Consider the following 25,342-nt stretch of genomic DNA (forward strand, 5'->3'; position numbering starts at 1 on the left):
CAGTGCCTGGCAAGCTACCCGTGGTGTATTCAATATGCCAAAAAACAGTAACAACAAGTCTCATAATGAAGACGTTATTGGTGCCCGCTCGAGCAAATCGATGAGCGACGGGATGACAGCGACAGTGACAATTTCATTAACATAAAATTATTTTTTAAAAAGTAACACTTAACACTGTTGTCCTGTTCACCGATTCGCGCAAGCGGGCACCAGTAACGTCTCCATTGTGAGACTTGTTTGCTACTGTTTTTGGCATATCGAATATGCCACGGAGAGCTTGCCAGGCTCAGCCGTGCAGGCGAGATACTCTCGGTAGCTTGCCGGGCTCTCCGAGGGGAGCCGATGGAGGAATCAAACCTGGGTCGGCCACGTGCAAGGCAAAACGCCCTACCCGCTGTGGTATTCCTCCAGTCCAAGGTTAAAAATTACTTCTTCCTAATTATTAAATCCAAATAAACCTTTCATTCTCTTGCTTAATCTACTTATTTTCAAATGTGTGAATCTCACTTCAGATTCCATGGCATCAACAAAAAGAAATACATTGGAGTTTAAGATCTGATTTTAGATTCTTGTGCCATGTCAGTTTAAGACACAACCTATAAGTATAGGAGGTCTTAAAACACTAAGTGAATGAAAAATAAAAATAATTAATAAGTATATAAAATTTTTCATCCTGCAAGTCAATGTTGTACCTCCAATATTTTATATACAATAATCTTTACAAATAGAGCAAAAGTTATTCTACATAGGCATTTTCTTCTATTTTCACAAAAAACCATACAACTTTTAGATTATCATACAGAAACACCTTAAAATAACATTAGAAATACCCATGCAGGTTTAGTGGCAGTGACCTTTAATTTCCTCACAAATAAAACACAATTAATCTGCAGTTCGGCATGTAGCAGTAGTGGAATTGAAAAGTGAATCCCCTCAGTATTACAGCAGAAACCTTTCCAAAAAGCCAAGGAGGTAGAACGTAATGGCAAAAGTACCTCTACGGCCTAAATGACTGACAGAGACATATGACATCTGCTTCTATTCTTAGTAGCTGGGACACGCTCTGTCCTATCTGTCAGACATCCCCACCCCATACCTCAATCCAGCCTCCCTAAGGTCTCTGATTATTACTCTTCCTTTCATCAATGCCCACGGCTTTCCTTGCTGTGCTGCTTTTTTCCTTATCTCTGACTTTCCTCCTATGTTCAAAACAAGCACAAAAGTCCTCTCAAACAACCCACTTGCACTTGAAAAGAATTTACAACCAAATCACTACAAGGAAAAAGAATGGCAAATGCTGTTGAAATTACAAAGAAAAACAAGTTCTCTGATTTTTAGTGGTACCTGTCCTGATTTCCATGGAAATCAAAGTTGTCTTTTCACATCTGAACCCCTCTTGGGTCTTGTACTGAGACACCTACCTAGAAAGCAGCGCCCTGGGTTCCTCACTCCTCTACCATCCTTTCCGGCTCCTTAATGACCTCACCTTCAAGAACCACAATTTTACATACTTTTATAAAAACCCTCATCATACAATAAAAATAGCTCCTGCACACACAGAAAACTCATTCACTCCGAAAAATTAAGGTCTTATTTAAACGAGCTTGCTTTTGGTGTCTGACAGAGTTTCTCCATTTTCTTGATATAGCTTTTCCGGAATCTTCCATAAATTATGTCAGAACAGGTACACTAAAACCAAGTGTACTGAAAGAATCTTCACTTCCCTCTTCCCCATTTCAAAATAAGGCTTGGAGGGGCTGGAGCAATAACACAGCGGGTAGGGCGTTTGCCTTGCACGCGGCCGACCCGGGTTCGAATCCCAGCATCCCATATGGTCCCCCAAACACCGCCAGGAGTAATTCCTGAGTGCATGAGCAAGGAGTAACCCCTGTGCATCGCCGGGTGTGACCCAAAAACCAAAAAAAAATAAGGCTTGGAGATGTAAGATAAACAGATTTAAGGGAAGAGATGCTTCATGTACCTTTTTAAAATAACCTTAGTTAGCATAGAATATTCTATATGAATATTACAGAAAAGTTGTAAAAATATTAGTGAGAAAAATTTCCCAAACACAATCGAAAAAAGTAAAAGGAGTGTTCCTAACTTAAAATATAAACATTTAGTTACAGTTGTCTGTCTGTATACCTATATGACAGTGCCTTTTTATTCTTGGAATGCATGCTAAATTAAAACAAGAAAACGTAGGGGCCCTGAGATTGGCTCAGTGGCTAAAAGTGCCACCTGGAAGCATGAGGACGAGTTCTGTTCCTGGTGCTACACACACACACACACACACACACACACACACACAGCAGAACCCTATGAGCTTACTGTCTGCAAACCTCAGCATTACAACAGGATCTGTGATATCCAGTACACAAATGTCATGGGTGAGCACCACGATTAAAGTGTGTGAATTCTGGTGAGTAACAGTATGAACCCTAGTGAACACATGTGAGCACCACAACAACCCCCCGTGAACACTACAAAAAAAATGTGTGCAAGCACAACAACTCAATGAGTGTAATCCCCAGGAAGCACCACAACTGAAAATGTGCCCAATCTCTGGTGAAAACCGCAATCAAATGTACAACCCCTAGCAAGCACCATAACCAAGGGTGTAGGAACTATAACCAAGCCTCTTGCAACCCCTGCTCATGGCAACAACGAAAGTGAAGGTAAAGGGGCTGGAGAGACATAGTGAGGGTAGGGTGCAGGCCTTCCATGCAGCTGGCCTGCTTTTGATCCCCAGCACCGATGTGGTTCCCTGAGCTATGTCAGGAGTGATCCTTGAGCACAGAGCCCAGAGCAGCTGGTATGGACCAAACACCACCCCCAACAAAAAAGGCACGCAAGGAAGAAAAATTAAAATGTACATTAAACATTTTTTTTAAAAATGGGGTAGGAGCTATAGTAGAGGTGGTAGGGTACTTGTCTCACAGGTAGCTGACCCGGGTTCGATCCCCTTTACCACATATGGTTTTTGAAGCCCACCAGGGGTGATCCTTGAATGCAGAGCCAGGAATAAGCCCCAAGCACTGCTGGGTTTGGTATAAAAAACAAACAAACAAAAAACTCAAATAAATTATGGTTTATTTGCAAGACCAAAAAAATTTACTTAATGTCAGATTACCTTAAATGGGATTTACAAAATAGCTCTGTGGTAGTTATGCTAGATTTTTAATAAATTCTACCCAATACTGTTCCTTAAAATAGCAAAATTAATCAAACATACATGCTTGTTAAAACATATCTTTCATAAACAGCTTGAGAAGGAAATCATTAAAGCAAAAGAACAAGTTAGAAATCACAATTAAAATTTAGGAGGGCTTTATAAATTAAACTACAATTAAAAACTAATTTTGAAGAGCTTTAAGAATTTTGGTTTAAAAAATATGCTGATTTTCTATTTGCAGATCACAGATGCCTTATAAAGTACTTTCAGCTTCATGAAACAAGAAAACTTATTTATTTTTCACTGCTACTCATATCAGCTCATTTTAAAAGAAATCAAGATTTTAGCCACAATGACATTATGAAAATGAAAATTCCATGGCCTTTAGCATTTTCAGAAGAAAAGTTCACCTGCAAAGAAGTAACTTCAGTTGTTTAGGGCCAACCCAAAATTCATATAACAATACTGAGCTTTAAAAAATGCTCAAAATGTTAAATCATAGCATCCTTTCTTTATTGAGTGACTTCTACAGACGAACTTTCATTACGCTATTTTAAAAAACTGTAACACTCAGTGCTACAAATTCCGAATAACTAAATGTATTGATAATATTTCATTAGGAAAAGGTTACCAAATTTATATGCCATAAAATACTTTTAATTAGTCACATGTAATACCAGTGAAAAATCATGTCATATTCTTTAAACACATAGAAAAATATTGGCAACTTTTTATCACAAATTAGAGGTTTAAGTGAATAGTCTGACAATAAGAACATTCCTTTTTAATTTTAAAAAGCTTTTGTGGTTGAAATAATTGCCTTAAAACATAAAATGATTTTTAGGAGTGACTGATCGAACCATAGTGCCAACAATATTTTCAATAAGCAAGATTTGAATAGAGGATTTTGGGGGCGATAACAGGAATTATTGTGATATTTAGTATACAAAAGCTAACAAAGCAGACAATGAATTTCTTTAGCCACAGTTCAACAACAATGTAAAGGAACTTGATGGTAATTCCTACCTTTAGAAATGTTCCTGAGAAAGAAGTTGTTGCAGTGTTTACCATGAAGGTGACCCGGGTTCCACTTGGTAGTCTTCCTCTTTACCAGAAATAAAACTGCTTTTCTACAGAAGGCGAGTCAACAACAAAGCCCATGTTGCCAGCGCAAGCCTGACTATCCAGCAAATGGGGATGAAGCTATTTGCATTTGTTGGCTTAAGGGGGGTGACGAGTGGGAGGAGGGGACTCAGAAGACTGCTAAAGTAATTCACACATTGTCTGTGAGCTGTATAGACAGCGATCATCAGTCACCTGCTCAAACTTCCTTCACTAGCGCCTTCAGAGAAGAACCAAAGATTACGCTAGGTCAGAGAATCTGGAAAGAAATGAGAAGTCATGCAAAATCTAACTGCAATCTATTGCATCTGGAGACAAAGTTATCCCCACTGGACCGCATGTCCTAAAAATTAAGATGTTTTAATAGTCTCCAGAGAACTTGTTAAAATCTATCAGAGAACAGAAACAAGAAAGAAGGTCCAGGTTCCGCTTGCAATTATTGTAGTATTTAGCTGAAATACTTAAAATGAAGAAAAGATACTTGGTAGGTTTTTTAAAAAAATACTCCTTTGCATCACAATAGTCACCTCATTTGCACAAGCAAAGCATTTGTTCCAAGCTGTTCATATGAAAATGAAGTTCCAGGGCGTCTGAGTAAATAATCTGGGTTGGTAGCATTTCTATTTCATTTATACCAACCAAAAAGGAGTGTTAAACATGCTAAGTATATTGATCCATATTTTAATATAAGCTATGTTTGGAACCACAACACCCAAAAGTAAAGAGAGATATCAAATTGGAATGCCCTGCTACAGAGGCGGGGTGGGGTGGGGGGATGGGACTGGGGGGGTGGGAGGGATACTGGGTTCATGGGTGGTGAAGAATGGACACTGGTGGAGGGATGGGCTCTTAAACATTGCATGAGGGAAGAACAAGCACGAAAATATGTGAATCTGTAACTGTACCCTGTGACTCACTAATTAAAAAATAAATAAATTTATAAAATAAAAATAAAAAAATAAAGGAAAAGATCTAAATAAATATGTATTTATTCAAAACAAGGCTGGCATACCTTCAACTTTTCACAGTCTTAATGATATGTACCTCTGTTATTTTTTGACGCACTATATGGAAAGAAAAAGTGCTGCTTTTGGTGGTTTGAAACTACACGTCATATACAAAGAGGTGAGGCGAGAAAGAGATAGTACAGCAGGTAAGGGCCTTGCTTTACATGCAACCGATCCAGGTTTGATCCCTGGCATCCCATGTGGTCTCCTGAGCACCACCAGGAGTGATTCTCAAGCAAAAAGCCAGGAGTAAGTCCTGAGCACCAATGGGTGTAACCCAATAACAAGCAAACAAAAACTATGAATTCTTAATTTCTAAATTTAGGAGTGGTAAAGCACGAGTTACCAAAACTACATAATCCTCTGCATCTGTGTGAACAAAAAGCAAAGGCAGCCACTATTTCTGATTTTTTATTTTTGCCCCCTTTCCTTCCCTTTGCTATTGCTGCTGTGATGACCACCGGTTGCAGACAATTTTAGTTTCTGTATTTGCAGCACATGAGCCCACTGGGGGATGGGGAGGTCATACACACTTGAGTGTGGGGCTTGCACACTTTCTGGTTTAGTGCTTGCAGGGAGGGGGTTGCCGTGATGCTCACGCCCCTGGTTGCAGCACTCAGACATCTTTAGTTCTGGTGTTTGTAGGAGTCACATTCTTTAGCTGTGGTGGTTGCACACATGCACACATACATACATGCATATGTGGATTAGAGATCACACACTCTTGCAGTGCCAGGATCTTAAAGGAACTACTAGAGCTGCACTCGCGGCACGCAGACAGCACTAGAATCAAACTCTCGTGTCCCCATGCCTGCAAGACAGGTGTGTCTAGCCAGAGCCATTCCCAGGACTGCCCTGAGTTTGTTTTTTTAAAAACATGAAAATGGAATGAAGGTGAGGAGTGGAATTCTTTCTTGTTTGCTGAAAGGAAGCTCTGAAATACTTCTTACAAGACTGAAATTGTTCAAAAGGATACTGTTACATAGGAAGACGTTTACAAAATAATTTTGTATATTTAATCTAATTAAACTACATATACAATAGATACATACTCATAATATTTTATATTAAGAAAATATTTACTGCATAAAATGACCAGTTAAAATTTTTCAAAGATCAAAGTTTAGATTTTAGGGCTGAGAGATAGCTCAAAGAACTGGAGTACACTTATTGCATGCAAGAGGCCCAGGCTTGAGCCCCAACACGTGGTCCCCTGGGCACCATCAGAACAAGCCCTGAGCAACAAGCTGGGAGTAGCCCTACGTATTACTGGGTGTGGTTCAAAAACCAAAATGAAAGGCAGTTTTAGATTTAAAATTCACTCCCTTAAAAATCTGAATTAAGAAACTTAACCAGGGGCCAGAGCAATAGCACAGCAGTTAGGGCACTTGCCCTGTATGTGGCCAACCTGGGTTCCATCCCCATATGGTCCCACAAGCCCACAACCAGTGATCCCTGAGCATAGAGCCAGGAGTAAGTCCTGAGCACCGCCAGGTGTGATCCAAAAACAAAAAAGAAAAAAAACTGAACCATCTACACACTATCATGCATACAGAATGAACATAAAACAAAAAGCATTCATAGCTAACAGTATTTATATAATTACATTTAAAATGTTTTAATGTTAATCTGAAGTGGAAAGTTGTTATTCATATATTTATTTGAATTACTAACAACAAAAACCTAATATACCAGTTCTATCAAATATTCCTTACCGGAAATGCTTTCCAAGGATGTGGCAGGTCAAAGAGATAACTCTATGATCTCCCAGCATCTCCAGGCGCCATCCCTAAGCACCGTGCAAGTAGACCCTGAGGTGTAGCCAAGTGTAGCCCCCAAATAAACAAGCAAAGAAAGTTGCCATGGCAATTGATGGCACTGTCCTATTATGTTATCACTGAGTTCTACTTCTAAATCAAAGCTGCTTCCTTGGCGGGCTGTGGGCTGGCAGACAATAAATGGAAGGGTTTAATTTTTAAAAATAGTTAAGATGGCCCACTAGAGAGGAATTAAGATGGCCACTAAATAGTACTGCTTGGCTATACCTTCCTGAGTCTACATTTTCCCCCTTCTCCACATTCCCTTTAGACAAAGAGGAATTCTTCTATACCCTTGAGATTCTGCAACTTTATACGCAAAGCATCTGGACATTTGCTGCCCTTCTTGCAGAAGTGTACGGTCACAACTACTTAAGGAAATAGACTACAAGATGACACTTTAAACCAGTGTGGGTCATTAATTCACAATCAATGATGCATACATTTGAAGCTAAATAAATAAAAATAATGTTTGGAACATTAAGCTCAAAATATAATTTATTGTTAACTAAAAATATTTCAGCACCTTTAATACCAGATAGAATGATTCATAAAGTAACAATTTACATGTTTTTTAAAAAAACTTTGAATATCCTACAACATTGGGGAAATTTGTGAGGCATTTGTGGGGAGTGCCAAGGATTAAACCCAGGGCCCCACATGTACTCTTTCACTGAGATAATCCCCAGCCCAAGGCAAAATTTTTAAAAGAATCCTCTGATTTTCTCAAGAATAAAAGCCTACAGTTATTCATTCTGTTGATAAAAGTATTGAAACAAAATAGTAACCTATTTGCTTACAAGCCTTCCCAAGATTAGGAAAAAATTTAAGAATCATAGCAGTTTGTAAAATAATAGCAGTTCCAGTTTTCATTAGAGGTTTCTGAATTCTGAGTCTTGCACCTTCATTTTAAAGTCAAACATTTGAACTTGAATAATTGATCATAAATTCCTGTAACTATATTCCAGAGACAAAGATAGAGCAATATATGAAGAAAGCAACAGCTGACGGACACTCCTAGATTTCTTTCATTTTCTGAGAACTGAGATGTAAAGGCAGTGATGTGGGAACAAGTTAAAACGCATAACAACAAGATCAAACAGATTCTAGGAGAGGAAAATCTACAATTTTAATTTCTTACACAGTTTTTAGTTGCCAAGGGCATAACAGCACACACACTTCTGTACTTTTTCTTGCCAGACACCCTACCTACCTGTACAGGCTCCAGAATGAATCTGATGAGCTGTGACGGCACCAGCCAGAAGCAAAGAGCTTTGAAAGGCTGTAGTCAGAACAAGTGCCAAGGAAGGAAAAAATTCAAATACACAGGAGTGGGGGAAAGGCACAAAGCTCACTGAATTTTCAAGTCTTGTTTCTCATGGATTTTTTTAGCAGGGGGTTCTGGGAGTTGTTAGAAAATCTTTTAAAGTGAAGTAAACTTATTATTCTAGGGGGGAAATCACAAAAGTTGACATAAGCAGTAGTTTATTGACTTATTTTTCCCTTCCCCGGAATCCCAGACCAGGATGCTGGGTTGCTGACAGCACTGGGTCTGGACTCCTGGCCTTGGACTAGGTGAAGCAAGTGCTTTAAGCCACAGAGTCATCTGGTAGGTCCCAACAGCTGAGCTGTCCTTGTACTGACGGGGTGGGGGCGGGGAGGTACTTGGGCTACAGCCACTAGGGCTGAGAGACTATTTATTCCTGGTTCTGTGTTCAGGAGGGACCCCTGGTAGAGCTCAGGGAACCATATGTGGTGCCAGGACTCAAACACCAGGGTTGGCCACAAGCAAATCCTGTGCATTACCTCTCCGGCCCAACAAGCAGTATTTTGTTCTGGCGTCTATTTTCTTGTTTTCGTTTACTAGGTGTGGGGCACACCTGGTGGTGCTCCGGGATCCCTCCTGGCATTGCTCAAGGGTCTATATTGGTGCCAGAATCAAATCCAGGCCTCCCACAGGCAACGAATACTCTCAGTACTCTGATCCATCTCTCCAACCCAATTGCGGTATTTTTTCAAGTTGAATTTATACTTCTCTAGCCTTTTTTGTTTTGTTTTGGGATCACACCTGTCTGTGTGGAGGGTTTACTCCTGGCTATATTCCTGGGGTGCTGGGGATGGGAACCGAGTCAGCTCTGTGCAAGGTAAGCACCGTACTGGCTGCACTATCTGTGCACTATCTGGGGAACAAACAGCTTTTAAATGTAAAGCCAAGAAGCACTGATGAATGCCTCACCAGATCTCTCTAGGAAACAATGCAAGCCGACTTGTCTCTAGTCGTTATTTAAAACATCTTAAAGTATTCCATTCCTAAATATGTTGGAAAAGCAATTATATAAAGGTTTAGAGAACATTTCAGCATGTTCAGAAACTATTCAAAATGAGTGGAATTTTTATTACAAAACTTAATATTTGTGCCACTTGATAATATTTAAGTCTAAGGCTCATAAATTATGTTCAAGTAAGTTAATTTAGTATTTCTACTTTTTTGTATGTTTGGGTTTTTTTTTGGCATTTGGGCCTCACCCAGCGGTGCTCAGGGAATACTCCTGGCTCTACACTCAGGGATCATTCCTGGTAGGCTCAGGGTACCACATGGGATACTGGGGACAGAACCCAAGCTGGCTGCATGCCAGGCAAGCACCTTACCCATTATACTATCGCTCTGGCCCCCATATTTCTGTACTTTAATTTTATTGTTTTCTTGCAGTATAGGAATCTAACTCAAGGCCTCACACATGCAAGACTCTACAAGATCACATCCTTGACCATATTTCTGTCCTTTTAAAAATGGACACAAATAATATTTTAAAAGATACTGAAAAAAATGGTTACATTTTGTGATAAAAGGTTGGCATGTTGAATAAAGACTCAATCAAAACACAAGAAACACTGAGAAAAAAAGTGATCAGCAGGAAAATTATAAACAAATATTAATGGTCAAAATGCATGGAAACAAAAAAATCAACTTCACTAACATTCTAACAAATGAAAATTTTAGAATTAGCATTTAAAATGAAATTAGCAAAAACAACACAATTACCAAAATTGACAGAAAAGAAAATAAACACTTTCATCTACCTCTGAGAAAAGTGGAAATGGTATAACTTTTCTGGAAGACAACTTGGCAGTCTCAGAAACATAACCCTTAACTCATCAAATTTAGTATACAGAAATAACTACATATAAGCATCACCTCATCTTGTTTAATAGCATAAACCCATAAACATTCTGAATGCCAAGATAAATAAAAATCTCACTGTATCACTGTCATCCCATTGTTCATCAATTTACTGGAGTGGGCAACAGTAACGTCTCTATTCCTCCCAGCCTTGAGATTTTAGCAGCCTCTCCTTACTCATCTTTCCCAACGACTGGAGGCTCTTTCAGAGTCAGGGGAATGCGACCTATCGTTACTGTTTTTGGCATATCGAATACGCCACGAGGAACTTGCCAGGCTCTGCCCGTGTGGGCAGGATACTCTCGGTAGCTTGCCAGGCTCTCCAAGAGGTGGGGGGGTGGTGGTGGGGTGTGTGTGTGTTTGTGTGTGTGTGTGTGTGTGTGTGTGTGTGTGTGGTGTGTGTGTGTCAGTGGTTGGGTAGTAGAGGCTGGCTGCAGGGCTGGGTCCCTAGGGGCGGGGAGGATTCTCGCCCGACCCCTCTGGGGTGCCCTGAGTGAAAACAGCCTGCCATGGAGTCTCTTAATTAAATAAAATAATTTTTATTTTATTTATAAAAAATAAATAAATAAAATATTTAATCTGCTTGATTAAATTATGATATAGCTATGCTGGGCTACAAAAAATAAAATTTAATATGAGGTGTTTAATTTTAGTCACAATGCAGTATGTAAAAATAGGCAAAAGATAATCATGTGGGATAATCCCTTTTTAAACTAATATTGTTAGTTTAAAGTACAGATTTCTTTCTACTTACAATGGGGTCGTGAACCAATAAAACTAAGATAAATCTCATAAAATTTTAAAAACATTTAATCTACCTAGCCCATCAAACATTATTGCTTATCTTATGTATGCTAAAACATTTATATTAGCCCCTAACTGAAAAGAAGAGCATCAGTCATATTCACCATAAGACACTTGAATATGCAGCAAGTGACTGCTACGCCATGGCTGACTCGGCGGCTTTGCCAGTGCCCAGCGTCACAGGTGTGACCTGCGGGCCACTAGCTGGAGCATGATCCAAACTCAAAATCTCAAGTTACACTTTTTACTGGATACCTAGAGTTTTTATGCCAAAAATATAATAAGGTAAACCATCATTAAATCAGAGAGACATTATATAAATGTGTTATACCATTCCATTTTATGATTTAATTCACAGATGAAGGCAGAAGTTTCTAATACCCCTTCCTTTACTACATCCTTCCCAGAAATAATCACTGTTACAGATCTGGTATATAGAATCCAGATTCTTCCTCCAAAATTTGAAAACTGAAATCATACCAAGTATATATTTTCCTCGCAATGTTATAAAATTATAAATCAGTCACCAAAGAAAGCAAGAAAAACTCTAAGTGATATGCTTCTCAGCAAACAATGGGTCAATGAGAAAATGAAGGGAGATAATTAAAAATCATGGAGACATATAAATGAAGGCATAAGTTATAAGAACCTAGAGCTTGGAGAAAAGCAGCACTAAAAGGGATGTTAATAAAGAAACAAGAAAAAATCACAAGAATTTACACAGATACCTGTCTTTTTCTATGATAAATAAATTCAATGAGGTAAATTTTCATTATATTTACATCTGACTCCACTAACAAGTTATATTTAATTAAAACCAATAACTGGATTCTAGTATTAGATCTCACTTAAATCTCAGCAGTTATTTCACCACAGAAGATCAGATTATGCATGTTTAAGACCGTGAAAGAGTCACTTGTAATATTTTGATGGAGATTCTCTGAAAGAGTATCTAGACATGAACAGTATTTTTATCTAGACAATAACTTAGGAATCATAGTATTAAAGCTGATAAATCCTAAATAACATGGCAATATATTGTGGCTTCTAGAGACTCAAAAATTTTCATTGATATGTATATTTTACTTATGACTATTGAAATATTGGGGCCAGAGAGTCAATACAGCAGGCCAGGTGATCAAGGTTTGATCCCTGGTACCACATACGGTTCCCAAGCCCCACCAGGAGTGATCTCGAAGCCAAGTGTGGGGTAAGCAAGCCCTGAGCACAACTGGTGTGATCCCTGCCACTCAAAGTATAAAGGACTATCAAAGTACAAATTTAATTTGTAAAAATGCATGTGCGTGACCTGGATTCGAAAACAGTACCATATAGTTCTTTGAGCACGACCTGAGCACAGAGCTGGTCATAGCCCCCAAGCATCTTATGTGTCACAAACCCGCCCCTCTCCTGAAAAATGATCAAAACCATGTAAACATGTATTTAATATGCGTCATGCTCAGCCTTTACAAAACTAACTTTGAGATAGGGGCAAATAAATGCCTTCTGAAATTTAAAATTGAGTATCAATTAAAATGTAGCTAAGTACTCCAAAACGCTTTACGCGTTCAATCCAAGTTTCATACCCGGCACCCCATATTCCCCCAAGTCCTGTCAAGAGTGACTCCCGAGCACAGAGCCAGAAGGATGCCCTGAGCACTGTTGGGTATGGCTCCCCAAAATATAATAATAATGGAAATATTTGTGAATGCTTAAGGCAACAAGGCCTCAAAGGTCCCAATACCACTGGAGGTGGTCAACTTAGACCACATGATGCTGGGGTGACCCCAGGATTTCTAATCAGTCTTCCTTCGCATCCAGGTCTCTAACCTGACAGTGCCCTAACTGCTCTGCTAGCTGTCTAGCCGGGAATGAAATCTTACCTCAATACCAAAAGCATTTAGTCAAAACATAAATAAAAATAATGTATTATCTTACCATTATTTCCTGGCGGTTGCAAAACATCTCCCGTCAGGCGACACCATCCAACTGGGAAAATATCTCGACAATCGTACTTGCACCAATAATCAAATGCTCCACTCCAGCCATCAAATGTGACATGAACATCATCTCCTTTAATATTACTAATGGTTGCAGGGCAGATCAGGTAAGGGTTCTTCCTGTCTACTGCTTCCAGTTTCATTCCCACTTTAAAGTTATTTAGAGGTGGCTTTGGCGGTTCCTACCAAAATATTTTTAAAATAATTTTTGTTAAGATACATTAAAATTTATCTACTCAGTTATATTCTTATAAACTTTAGCATCCAAAATTAAGCTCCATGTTTACAAATTAAATACAGGGGGAAAAAACCAACAGTTCCCAAATCTCTCTGAAACTCTTTCCTACATGTTTTTTTGGAGCAGAACCAAGATCTGAAAGGAAACAAAACCAGTCTGAAATTCATTCATTCACACTATGTACTCATACAGTTATGTATGAACCAGGAATTTCGAGTTCATTGGTAAGCAAAAGTATCAAAGAGTCCTGCTCTGAGACAGCTAACATTTAGTAGTGCTGGTAGTGGTGGTCGAGAGTTTGGATGAGGAAGAGGGGAAAACTCAACAAGAAATTTTAATGCAGGGAGTCGAGTAAGCCTAATATGTACGTAAACTATAGGGCGTGTTGAAAGGTGATAAATCTAAAGAGAAGAAACAGTACATAACATCCCTCCAATAAAGTTCACAGTATGAAATGCAGACACAAAAACATCAAAGTCGGCCTGCACCTAGGCTCAGAAGCAAAGTATATGCCTCCCATGAGCAAGGTCCTAAGTTTGATCTTTCACACTGAGAATAAAAGAACATGAAAATCATGTAGTTCATTATCGACTCAGATATTGATATTTCAAGAGTATTTCTGTGTCAGAGAAGTAGTACAACAGGTACGGCACTTGCTGTGCATGTTATAAAGTATTTCTTATGTAAAACTAAAGCAGGCAACGGCTAACAGGAGTCTTAGAAAGTCCAAATATTTTTGTTAAAAACAATTATTTTAATTTGCTTTTTGATCTGCAAAAAGTAAATGACACTGTCTGCAGCCTAGCTATGCAAGCCAGAAGCCTAGAAACAGTCCTAGACCAGCAGTTCGCCATCCTACTGAACATTAGAATCACCTGTGAGGCCACCAGTTAATACCGACAAAATCATTCTGGGATGCATCCAGACATCAGCAGCTTTAGTTCCATAGGTGATTATAATGTGCATAAATCGCTGTAATGGCAAGATACACGGTGTGTATGGAAAAGAATTAAAACACTTAAGACAGCCCTTACATTTTTGAGATTCACACATGGCATTATATTTTCAATGCCACTATCATCTGGCAAGTAACAAGAACCAGAAATGATTACAAAATGCAATCTTCTCCCAAGATTTATAAGCTATTTATTAATTCTTCTAAATACCACAAATATTCTTTCAAGGGGGCAGAGAGAGTACAGCAGGAAGGCACTTGCTTTGCATGAAGCCTACTCAGGTTCAATTCCCCACACCCCATATGGTCTCCAGAATCCATGGGAGTGATCCCTGAGTAGAGAGCTAGGAATAATGAACACTGCCGTGCATGGCCCTAAAACCAAAACAAACAAAACCAAAATAAAAATATTCTGTCATATCACTTATATCAGTGTACTCATATAAATGAATATTAATAGAGTTCTGGAATAAACGGAATCTTTACTTCTAAAAAATCAAGAGAGAGAAGAGAATTGCCTGCTGTAGAGGCAGACTGGGGGTTGGGGGAGGGAAACTGGGGACACTGGTGGTGGGAAATGTACACCGGTGAGGGGACGGTGTTAGAACATTGTATGACCGAAATTCAAACAAGAACAACTTTGTAACTGTGTATCTCGTGGTGATTTAATTAAAAATAAATTGAAGGAATGTAAGGGCTTTATCTCAGGATAAGCGGCCTGGAGCTGTAGGTAACTGGCAAACTGGCTCCCTCTACTGTCCACAATAGGTAGAGGCATCTGAAAATGTATTTCTATGGTTTGTCACCATCAGTTCTTGAATGACTTAACACGAAGATGTAATGTGCACAAGCAGTAGCTAAAATAAATAAACGCTCGTTCTCTTTTCTCTTACAGTGAAAAAAAAATCCTATATTGCTTTAGATGTAGCTGGAAAAGAATGTTGTGGGGTTTTCCCCCAGAGGCCATACCCAGGGATGGGGGGGACTCCTGGCGAGACCTCACAGGCTCCAGTCAACGGTGCTGGGGGCTGTCAGGGTCACAGATGGGGATGAGGGTGGGGGCATGCCATGCTTGAGCCAGTACAGTGCTCCAGCACTCTTGAGTCATAGCACTAGTCCTAAATAATGTTCTTTTAAGAACAAGTTCTTTCAATGCAACAAGTACATACTATGTCAGACATTTCTGACCAAAATCCCATTCTTGGGGTAATCATACTCATTAAAAGAGATGAGAAGCAGAAAAGTAAAATACATTCTATGTTAGAAGTGGTCAGTGATCGCCAAAAAAAGAGTAAAGGCATGCAGGGGACGGATATGTGAAATTTTGAGTAGGGTAAACAGGACGAACCTCTTAAGGAAAGTGACAGAAACGTAGAAACCTGAAGGAGCAGACTACTCAGCAAGCATATATTTAGAGAAAGCGGGAAGCCATCGGGCCACGGCCCCACAGAAGGACTGGCTTAAGTGCTTGGGGAACAGCAAGGAAGCAAGCGTGGCTAAGTTGGACACACACACGGGAGAGCAGGACAACTGTCAGATACTGAGGGATCAGATGACACAGAGCAGTGTTTCCAAAAATGGGTGATGCTGCTCCCCAGGGGGAGCTGGAATGATCCAGACGAGGGCGGTATCCTCAGACACAAGTGAGAGGGCATTTTCTGCTTGTGATCTTAAGATTTCTGGGGGTGGGGAACACTGTTTTTTTTTCTCTGAAAAGGAGGGCAGAGGGCCAAGTAAGTTTGGGAACATCTGGTGCTGAGCCTTGGAGGTCACTGTACAGAGTCTGGCTTTTTACTCTGAGTACAATGGGGGGGAGGCGTCTGGACGGTTTTAAGCAGAGGAATAACACGTCTCACTTATGCTTAAAAAGGAATACTCTGGCTGTTATGAGAACCACGAAATCTAAGCTTATACGTGAAGAGACTGAAGACGAGGCTAGTGCGGTGATACAGCTGAGAGATAAGGCAGATTGTACCGATCTGACAGCAATCGAGTTAGAAAGGAGTGACTGGATTTCGCATACTTTGAAAATAAATTCAGTAGGAGTTCCCTGTGGAGTGTGTATATATATATATATATATATATATATATATATATATATATATATATACTGTAAATGAAAAAAAAAACTACCAATGGTTTTGGCCTGAGCAACTGAAGTTAGTTGCCACTTCCTGAAATGGAAAGGACAATTTGAGAATCTATGAGGTCATCCAAATTAGGATGATAAGTAGGTGTTGGATATAAGAGTCTGAGGTGGAAGCGAGAAGTCTGAATTGGCAATACCAATTTGAGTGTAATCTACATATCCACTGTAGTTATTGCTGTTATTATTTTTGTTTGGAGGCCATACCTAGCAGTTTTCAGGGCTAACTTCTGGCCCTGTGCTCAGAGATCACTCCTGACGGGGCTCAGGGGACCACATGGGGTACCAGGGATTGAGCCAGGTTGGCTTCATACAAGGCAAGTGCCCTACCTGCTGTGCTATCTAGCCCCCTATACACTGTATTTAAAACCAGGAATTAGATAATATCACCAAAGAATTTATAAGATCAGTTTCTCGACCTTGACATTACTGCTATAGGGGCCAGAGCATCCTGTTGCAGGGGCTGTTCTGTGCCATTATCGAACATTTAGCAGATTCCAAGTCTCTCTACACTAATGCAGCATTCCCCTGCATACAGCCATGGTAACCATAAAAAGCCCTAATTTCTAAATGTCCAGTAGGGCACAAATTAAGCCCCTCTTAGGTTGAGGACCCCTGACACTGGTACAGAAGACATACAGTCTACCATACCATCACAGTGAACATCACCACACTCTCCTCCACACCCAAACACAACCCTCTGTCCTTGTGATATCATTTCAAAACCGGAATTCAATACCACAATTTACCTACCTAATTATACTTAGTTGCCCAGCAATGCCAGAGAAAAATCCCACTTATATACAGTGCCGCACATCCTTAGCTAAGCTCTCCAAAACGCTACCAAGTGCCTCTTAGTTGTTCCTTCTCCCATCCCATCCCATGGAGGAGCTATTCCAAACCTTTACCACTCACTATTCCTCTTTTCCATTCAAAATAATGAGCATGTAATGTATCTGCTTCATGGGCTCACCATTGTGTCAATGGACTCTCTTCAGCCAGAGTAAGTTCTGTGTCTCAATGTTAGAATACAGCAGACATTAAAACTATGTCTGAAGCCTGCTCTTCAAGCCTCGCTGGAACATGTATCCTGCTTCTTGTCTCATGCCTCTTTGCTTGCTTTTCTATCAACTTTGGGGAAGTCCATGTTCTCTCCTGAACACGGATTTCCTTTTTCTTTCCTCTCACATGTTTCTAAATAAGTTTCATTCAATAAAAACTATCTTGCTTCACTTAAAAAAACTATGTATGAAGCCTCTTTTTCAGGTTTTGTCAGTTTGCTACTTCACAAATTGGAAGTAAGAAATTGGAGTCATGAGAAATTAGCTTATTTTCCTTTGGGGGGTCATAGCTGGTGGTGCTCAGGAACCAATACTGATGGGCTTGGAAGACAATACAAGGTACCAGGGGTTGAGCCCAGGTCAGCCACATGCAAAGCAAACACCTAACCTACTGTACAATCGCTCTGACCCCTAGAAAGGAACTCATCAATATTCTGTCTCCACAATTACAAATTTATCTCGAACAGCACTTTTCACCTGATCATGCTAATATAACTGATAAAAATTCCCTATGCATCAAACAAGAATCAGCTTTGGGGCTAAACAGATATTTCAGTGAGTAGGGTTCTTGTCTTATGTCGCCAATGACGGTTTGATCCCTGGTCCCCCAAGTAATGCTGGGAGTGATCCCTAAGCACAGAACTAGAAATAAGCTTTGAGCAGAGTGCCAGGAGTAAACCCTGAACACTGCTGAATGTGGCCCAACCCCCCACAAAAAAACCAATCAGTTTTCCTCTATAGCAATTTCTATTAAATATTTGATAATGGGTACTTATAATCATAAGTGTAAATGAATACTCCTAGGGTTCTGACCTTGAATCTTCTCACTTCATCTGTATATTTTCTCTGGACTACCTTACTCATGGCTCAAGGTTGCTACCACTACTATTTAAGCCTAGGCCTCCAAGTCCACATACCCAAGTCAAATGTCATTTCTAAGTTCTACACACTTTAGTTTCAATAGTCTGCTGGTAGTCAATATTTCTGAAATTTCCCAGAAACACCCTGATGTGTCCAAACCTACTCACTATACATATTCATCTTTCTGTACTCCCCATTCTTTTTCATTCACTGAATAAACATGTATGTACCAGAAGTTATGATAGGTGCTGAGAATAAAAAGGTGAATTGCTCAGAAGAAACTCAAGAGACTAGGAAGCAAGAAATAGTGAAAATAATAATTATATTCATAAAAGACATGTTCACAAAGTGCTATAGAAGATAATAATGGAGAGAGAGAACTAGGGAAGTATAATGGAGGATTTAACTCTGTACCTCAATCTTAAAAGCAGGAGAGGATTAGAGAGATAGGGCAATGGGTAGGGCATTTTCCTTGCATGCAGCCAACATGGGTCCAATCCCCAGCACCTCATATGGCCCTCCAATCCTGTCAGGACTGATCCTGAAGCACAGAGCCAGGAGTAACCCCTGAGCACAACCGGGTGTAGATAACTAGAAATAACTAGCTCTTAAAAAAGGAACATGGTACCAATAAGCTATTATGAGCGATTTAGTACATAAAATCCAAAGCAAAGACTGCAAACTGTAAGCCAGATCAGAAAGGTCAAAGATTAGAGGCAGTTTTTTGTTTTGGGGGCCACATCTGGCAATGTTCAGTGGTTGCCCCTGGCTCTGTTCCCAGAAATTACTCCTCTTATAAGTTCACAGGAACGTGTAAGATGCTGGGTATCAAACCCGCGTCAGTCCCACGCAGGGCAAGCGCTCTACCTGTTGTACTATATCTCCAGCCCAACTGGAGTCAGTTTTAAGGTTAGTTCAAGCAAGAGATATGTCTACTCAACAGGCAGTAGAGGTAAAGTCAAAAAGAGGTAATACAACAGCATTCCCATCCCGTTGCTCCTGTACCATCTCTGACCTGTTCCTGGGTCTCTGGGACCAAGGGAAGCTCTGCCACCCTCCTCTCAAACCCAGGACACACCTGGAAGGACCCACGATGTCAATGCTGCTTGTTTTGTCATCAAGGTGTGTCAAGGGCTCCAACCTCCTTCCCACCCCATTGTTTCTGCATCATGAGTGCCATGTTTCTGAGTCCCTGAACCGAGGGAAACCCTGCCACCCTCCTCTCAAACCCAAAACCGTGCTGACACTATGCAACCAAGTGACAATTGCCACCAGCCATAAGGGTTCCTGAGCCTAAATATCTTTCCTCAAATGTATCTGTAGTAAACCTGCCATGCAAAGAGAAATAGTAAATATTCAACTGCATGACCAGTGAAATAGCATCCTAAGGGTACAGTCATTGTTAGATTAACAGATTTTAAGACTGCTTTCTGAAAAATAATGCATTAGATCAGATCTTAGATATTTGCAATTCTGAAGCTCACATCACAACACCCTAAAATCTTTAAAAACAATGGCGAAACAAAGGATTTCACCTGCTCTGGTCAGAAGTCCTGGCAAGTCATCAAGCTCAAAAAGACCCTCAAGGGGCTGGAGTGATAGCACAGTGGGTAGGGCATTTGCCTTGCACACGGCTGACCCGGGTTCGATTCCCAACATCCCATAGGGTCCCCTGAGCACCGCCAGGGGTCATTTCTGAGTGCAGAGCCAGGAGTAACCCCTGTGCATCGCCGGGTGTGACCCAAAAAGCAAAAAAAAAAAAAAAGACCCTCAAGTCTCATGGACGAGGAGCTCAAATCAATGCTCCATGCAATCGCCATGGAAATAAAGCAATTGCTGGATGTAATATTCAACCAACTCAAAGATGATATGATCCAGAACATCAGATAGTCCATACACAGGGAACTGAAGAAGTTAAAAAGGCAACTGCAAGCCACAGCAACAGAATTCAACATGCAGAAAACTATATCAGTTATATTGAAGACAAAATACTAGCCATCACCAATAAAGAAATGAAAAAATAAAAGTAAACAAATGGAAGAGAAATTAAGATTTGTGATAGATAATGGCAAGAGGACTAATCTTCAAACCATAGGCATACCAAAGGAGTGGATAGGGGAAAGGGGAAGAATAGGTGGTGGAAGAAATAACTGAAAACTTTTTATTTTCTAATTTCTCGAGAGAGGTTCCTGCACACATTCAAGCGGCCCAAAGAGTACCAACAAAATATACTCAAAGCAACACCAAGACATATAGTAACCAAAATGCTACAGTCAAAAGACAAGGCAGCGAAAGATAAGAAAACCTCTGAACCGAGGGATAAACATAAATAAAATCCTTTTATTTATGTTCAAATAAAAGGGAAACAACATAAGAATCACAACAGACCTTCCTTGTGACATCTTACAAGCCAGTAGAAAGTGAAATGACATTCAAAGTACTGGCTGAACAAACTTCCAGCCTAGAGTCCACTACCATGCAGAGCTGTCATTTAGATCTGAGGGAGGGATAAGAACCTTTTCAGACAAACAAGAACAGGCAGAGCTTCTGACAACTAAACCAATCCTGCAATAATTACCGAGAGGCCAGAATGCGCCAAGATTTGGACTTTTAAAAGCATCTACAATGATCTGGTAACACAGTTTGTAAAGGCAACAAAATAAAAAATTAAAAAACAGGACTACATAAAATTAAAAAACAAAGCAAAAAAATGGGTCAAAACTGAAAGACAGTTAAGCAAACTGGAAACAAAAATTCATATTCAATAAATCAGATAAATGGTTGACATCCAGAATATATGAAATACAAAAGTTAACAACAAAAAATTTAAAATCCCTATAAAAATAAAAAGAAGAAATAGACACTTCTCAAAGGAAGATGGCCAATAGGCACATGAAAAAAATGCTTAGCATCACTTATCATTAGAGAAATACGAATCAAGATGACGTTAAGATACCATCTCACACCAGTGAGAGTAACACGTATTAAAAATAGTAGGAACTATCTGTCATTCACTACAGGTGGGGATACTGACTGCTCAACCCCTGTGGCAAACAGTATGGAGAGTCCTCAGTAAACTTTTATTTGAACTGCCATATGATTCTGCAGTTCTACTTTTGGACACGTATGCCCAGGACATAAAAACACTCATTCAAAAGGACATATGCACACTATTATTCATTTCTGCACTTAGTACTATAGCTAAGAATGGAACAGATCTAGGTGTCCAACAACAGATGACTGGACTTTAAAGATAAGGCATAGATATACAATGGAATACTATGCAGCTACAAGAAACAATGAACTCATGCAGTCTGCTGCAACCTGGCTGGAATTGGAAGATATAATATTGAGTGAAGTAAGCCAGAAGAAAGACAAACATAGGATGATCTCACTTACCTGTGGTATACAGAATAACTGGATGGGGAAGTGTATTGTAGCAAAGGGGGAATGCCAAGATCACCCTTGAGTTTAGAGAAGAGGACAGGGAAGGAAAGAAATCAAGGGGGAGAATGAAGGGAAAGAGAGAGAAGTGACGGGCAAACAGGGATCCAGCTTCGGTTATATTGGTGATATTGGAGAATGATATGGCTATATATCCAATACACAGACTCAACAACACTGAAAACCTGAGTCTAAACTGCAATCCCTGGAATTCTGTAGTGTGCCTGTCAAGGTGTCAAGATAACAGGCAGGGGGTATGGCAGGGGCAGGCGAAGGGTGAGGATGGAATATGGGAACAGTGGTTGAGGGGAGTTGACTCTAGTTGTGGTACTGGTGTTGAAATATTATATGCCTAAAACTGAACTATCATTAACTTTGTAAAGCATGGTCCTTTAAATTAAAATTTATTTTAAAAACAAAATTAAAAGTCAAAAATAAAAATAGAAGAAGTGATGCAAAAAAGAAATAATTGTGATACTAAATGGGTGGGCGTTCCTGAGTATAGAACTAGGAGTAGCACCCTAGTACCAGAAGGTATGACCAAATCCCTTCTCCTCCAAAAAGGACTGGTAACACGAAACGTTAGTGGAAGTGCAAAAATACACTATTATATACACTACTCCCTTACTAATATACTAATAATGGATCAGAGCTTGGAATACCCTTTTGCTTTCATTGAAGTAGCAGTGACTTACAATACTGTATTAAGAGCATAATTTCAAACTCTTTAAATGCATATTAACTACACCAGACCCATCACCTAAGTATATCACAAAGTACATTTCTCCATCATCATCTATTAAATTACTTCTACCTTCTCCTTCTTCCTCTGGGAATCTCAGTTCTGCAATCAGAATCCAAGAATTTTTTTTTTGGTTTCAGTCTGCTTTGGTTCTACTTTGTTTTGGTTTTATCCTTTTGCGATGCAATTTAAAAGTACACATAAGTACTTAACACATGCATTCCCTATGAAACAGTAATTCTACTTCTAAGAATACAGACATTCACACTTAAAGAAAAAGCTCCGTAAGTTCTCACTGGAGATGACATAATCATTTTTCATTCTAGCTGTGTACACTTTGATTCCCCTCAAAACATGAATAATTTGATAACTTATAAATTAAAAAACATAATACAAGTGGCATATGGCACAAGTTAATAAAACAATGTGATTTAGAAAAATAGATTCTCTGGCTTTTCTAAGCCACAGTCCATGCTGATGTTTAAAAGATTACTGCAAGTACCTTTTGTTATTAGCTAAGTAGTATGCTTTACATATACGCTTTAGACAGTCCCCAAAGGGCTTGCATTTGCTTGCATCCCTTGATAAGGCAAACCCATTTTCAGCAACTATGCTGCAAAATGTTTTTATTAGTAATTCAGGAGTTATATTAATTGATGCTTTCACCTTTATGTCTTTATCTTTATCTTCAAACATTTCTTCTCCAAAGATCTTAGTCAATGATTACTATTCTAAATATAAATAGGCGTGATAAAATATGTGATTAAAACAATTCAGGATAGAGGGTGAGAAAAAAAATATTTTGACAGAAATTTGGATTTTATTTTATTTAAGGTTACTTCATCTTCATTTTCTCAAGAGCATAAACTATTTTTGGAATTATCTCTCTTTTCTACTTAAAAATCTTATGAAAGACTCATAATTATTTTTTTTGGGTTTTTGGGTCACACTCGGCGATGCACAGGGGTTACTCCTGGCTCATGCACTCAGGAATTACTCCTGGCGGGGCTCGGGGGACCATATGGGATGCTGGGAATCGAACCCGCGTTGGCCGCGTGCAAGGCCCTACCCGCTGTGCTATTGCTCCAGACCCTCATAATTATTTTTAATATTTTAATATTTTTAATATTCTTTTACTTCTAAAATCAGGTCTCTTCAAATAACTTTCAAGTGGCTTTTTGGCTCATTATCATTTGCTCCAGTATCAAAGAGACGACAAACAGCAAAATGAGAATAGTAACTATTTACTTTCAGTAGAACACCCTTTCAATAACAAAGGTCAAGAAAGTAGGTACTCATTAATTTTTAATAATGGTTAGTTATAATTAGGGTTTTTTTAAATGACTTGTTGCTATGAGTTGAAATGTACTAGTGTTCGCAAAAGGAACACTCGCCAAGATGATGCATTCAGCTGGTAACCTATTTTATTGCTAAGAGTTGAAATGTACTACCCCAAAGCCAGATATCAAATCCTCACCCTCAGTATCTCAGAATGTGACATTTGGATATAGAGTCCCCAAAGAGAAAATTAAGTTAAAAGGAGGTTATTTGGATGGGGCTTAGTCTAAGATGACTGATAACTCTGTAAGAGAGGGAGATTAGGACACAGACACACAGATCCTGAGCAGAGAACACAGCACCCACAAGCCAAGGAAAGAGGCATTAAAAGAAATCAAGACTACCAATGCCTTGATTTTTAATTTCTAGTCTCCAAAACTATGAAAAATGATAATTTCTGTTGTTTAACCCACATTTAGGGAATGAACTCTGTTTCCGTCTCCCCAAAACTCATTAAAGCCCTGACAAAGATGAAAACATATGAGACTACAGAGAAAAGCTGTTATCATAGAAGAAAAAGATCTCCACAGGAGACCAACCCTGCTGGCACGCTGATCTTGGACTTTAAGCCTCCAGCACCTGTATATAAGCCACTTCGCTATGGCAGCCCTAGCAAACTAACATAGTTGCCAATTCATAATTTTCAAATGATTTTTAGTTTTCCATGTTTGAGACAACACATTTAAGTACTCTGATTAAGACAACAGAAGCACAGCCCACTGATTTTCATAACCTCTTTCTTACCTTCTTAAAGAAAGTTGCAGGTGCCATTTCTGATCCACTTAGTGTTCGCAAAAGGAACATTGGCCAAGATGACACATTCAGCTGGTAACCTATTTTATAAAATAAATCAGATCTGAGAAAACACCTCTCTAGGATATTGAAGCAAGCTACTATAAGAATTAGGCTTCATTCACCCAGTTTCCTCCATAGATGAGGAACACAAGAAATATGCAAGAGGGAGAGCTACACTCTCCAATCACTGCTCCTGCCTGCACTGTACTGCTTGGGGTGAAAACCCTCATTTTCGGGGTTGTGGTCTACCTCCAGATTCAGGAGTACATGCCTTGTTTGTATAGGGCCCAGAATTACATCACAACACCATAACCCCACTCCCACCACTGTCACTGGTTATAGCCTTGGTGGTCCCAGCACTGCTAGGCCTGAGCAGTGCCACACTGCCAAGCCCTAGGATCAAACCATCTGGTCTGTTGACCAAGTATAGCTGAGAGGGACCATGAAGCCACCCACATACTGCTAGGAAAGCCAGAAAACAAACACAAAAGAAGGGGGAAAGTCTCATTTTAGAGAAGTCACTAGCTATATAGTTCACCAACATACACATGTATGTTGGAAATGGGTCTAGTATTAGGGATGCCCCAAGTTAGAGGCCAGGAGCGTTTCCATTTCCCACCAACTACCATATAAGCATGGCAAAATCTGCAAAAGAC

The 25,342-nt window shown here is 39.6% G+C and overlaps 1 protein-coding gene across 4 annotated transcripts in view; it reads right to left on the reverse strand.

Annotated features, from left to right (window-relative positions):
* SCML2 (Scm polycomb group protein like 2) overlaps window positions 1-25,342 on the reverse strand; it is an 81,914-nt gene that overhangs the window by 26,184 nt on the left and 30,388 nt on the right. For all 4 annotated transcript variants that reach the window (XM_055121696.1, XM_055121698.1, XM_055121697.1 and 1 more), the window contains exons 6-7: window positions 24,636-24,724; window positions 13,045-13,288 (exon numbers count right to left, since the gene is read on the reverse strand). In XM_055121696.1, the coding sequence (XP_054977671.1) occupies window positions 13,045-13,288; window positions 24,636-24,724 (333 nt within the window). The remainder of the gene's footprint in view (window positions 1-13,044; window positions 13,289-24,635; window positions 24,725-25,342) is intronic.

Source organism: Sorex araneus, chromosome X (assembly GCF_027595985.1).
Source record: "Sorex araneus isolate mSorAra2 chromosome X, mSorAra2.pri, whole genome shotgun sequence".
Classification (NCBI taxonomy): domain Eukaryota; kingdom Metazoa; phylum Chordata; class Mammalia; order Eulipotyphla; family Soricidae; genus Sorex; species Sorex araneus.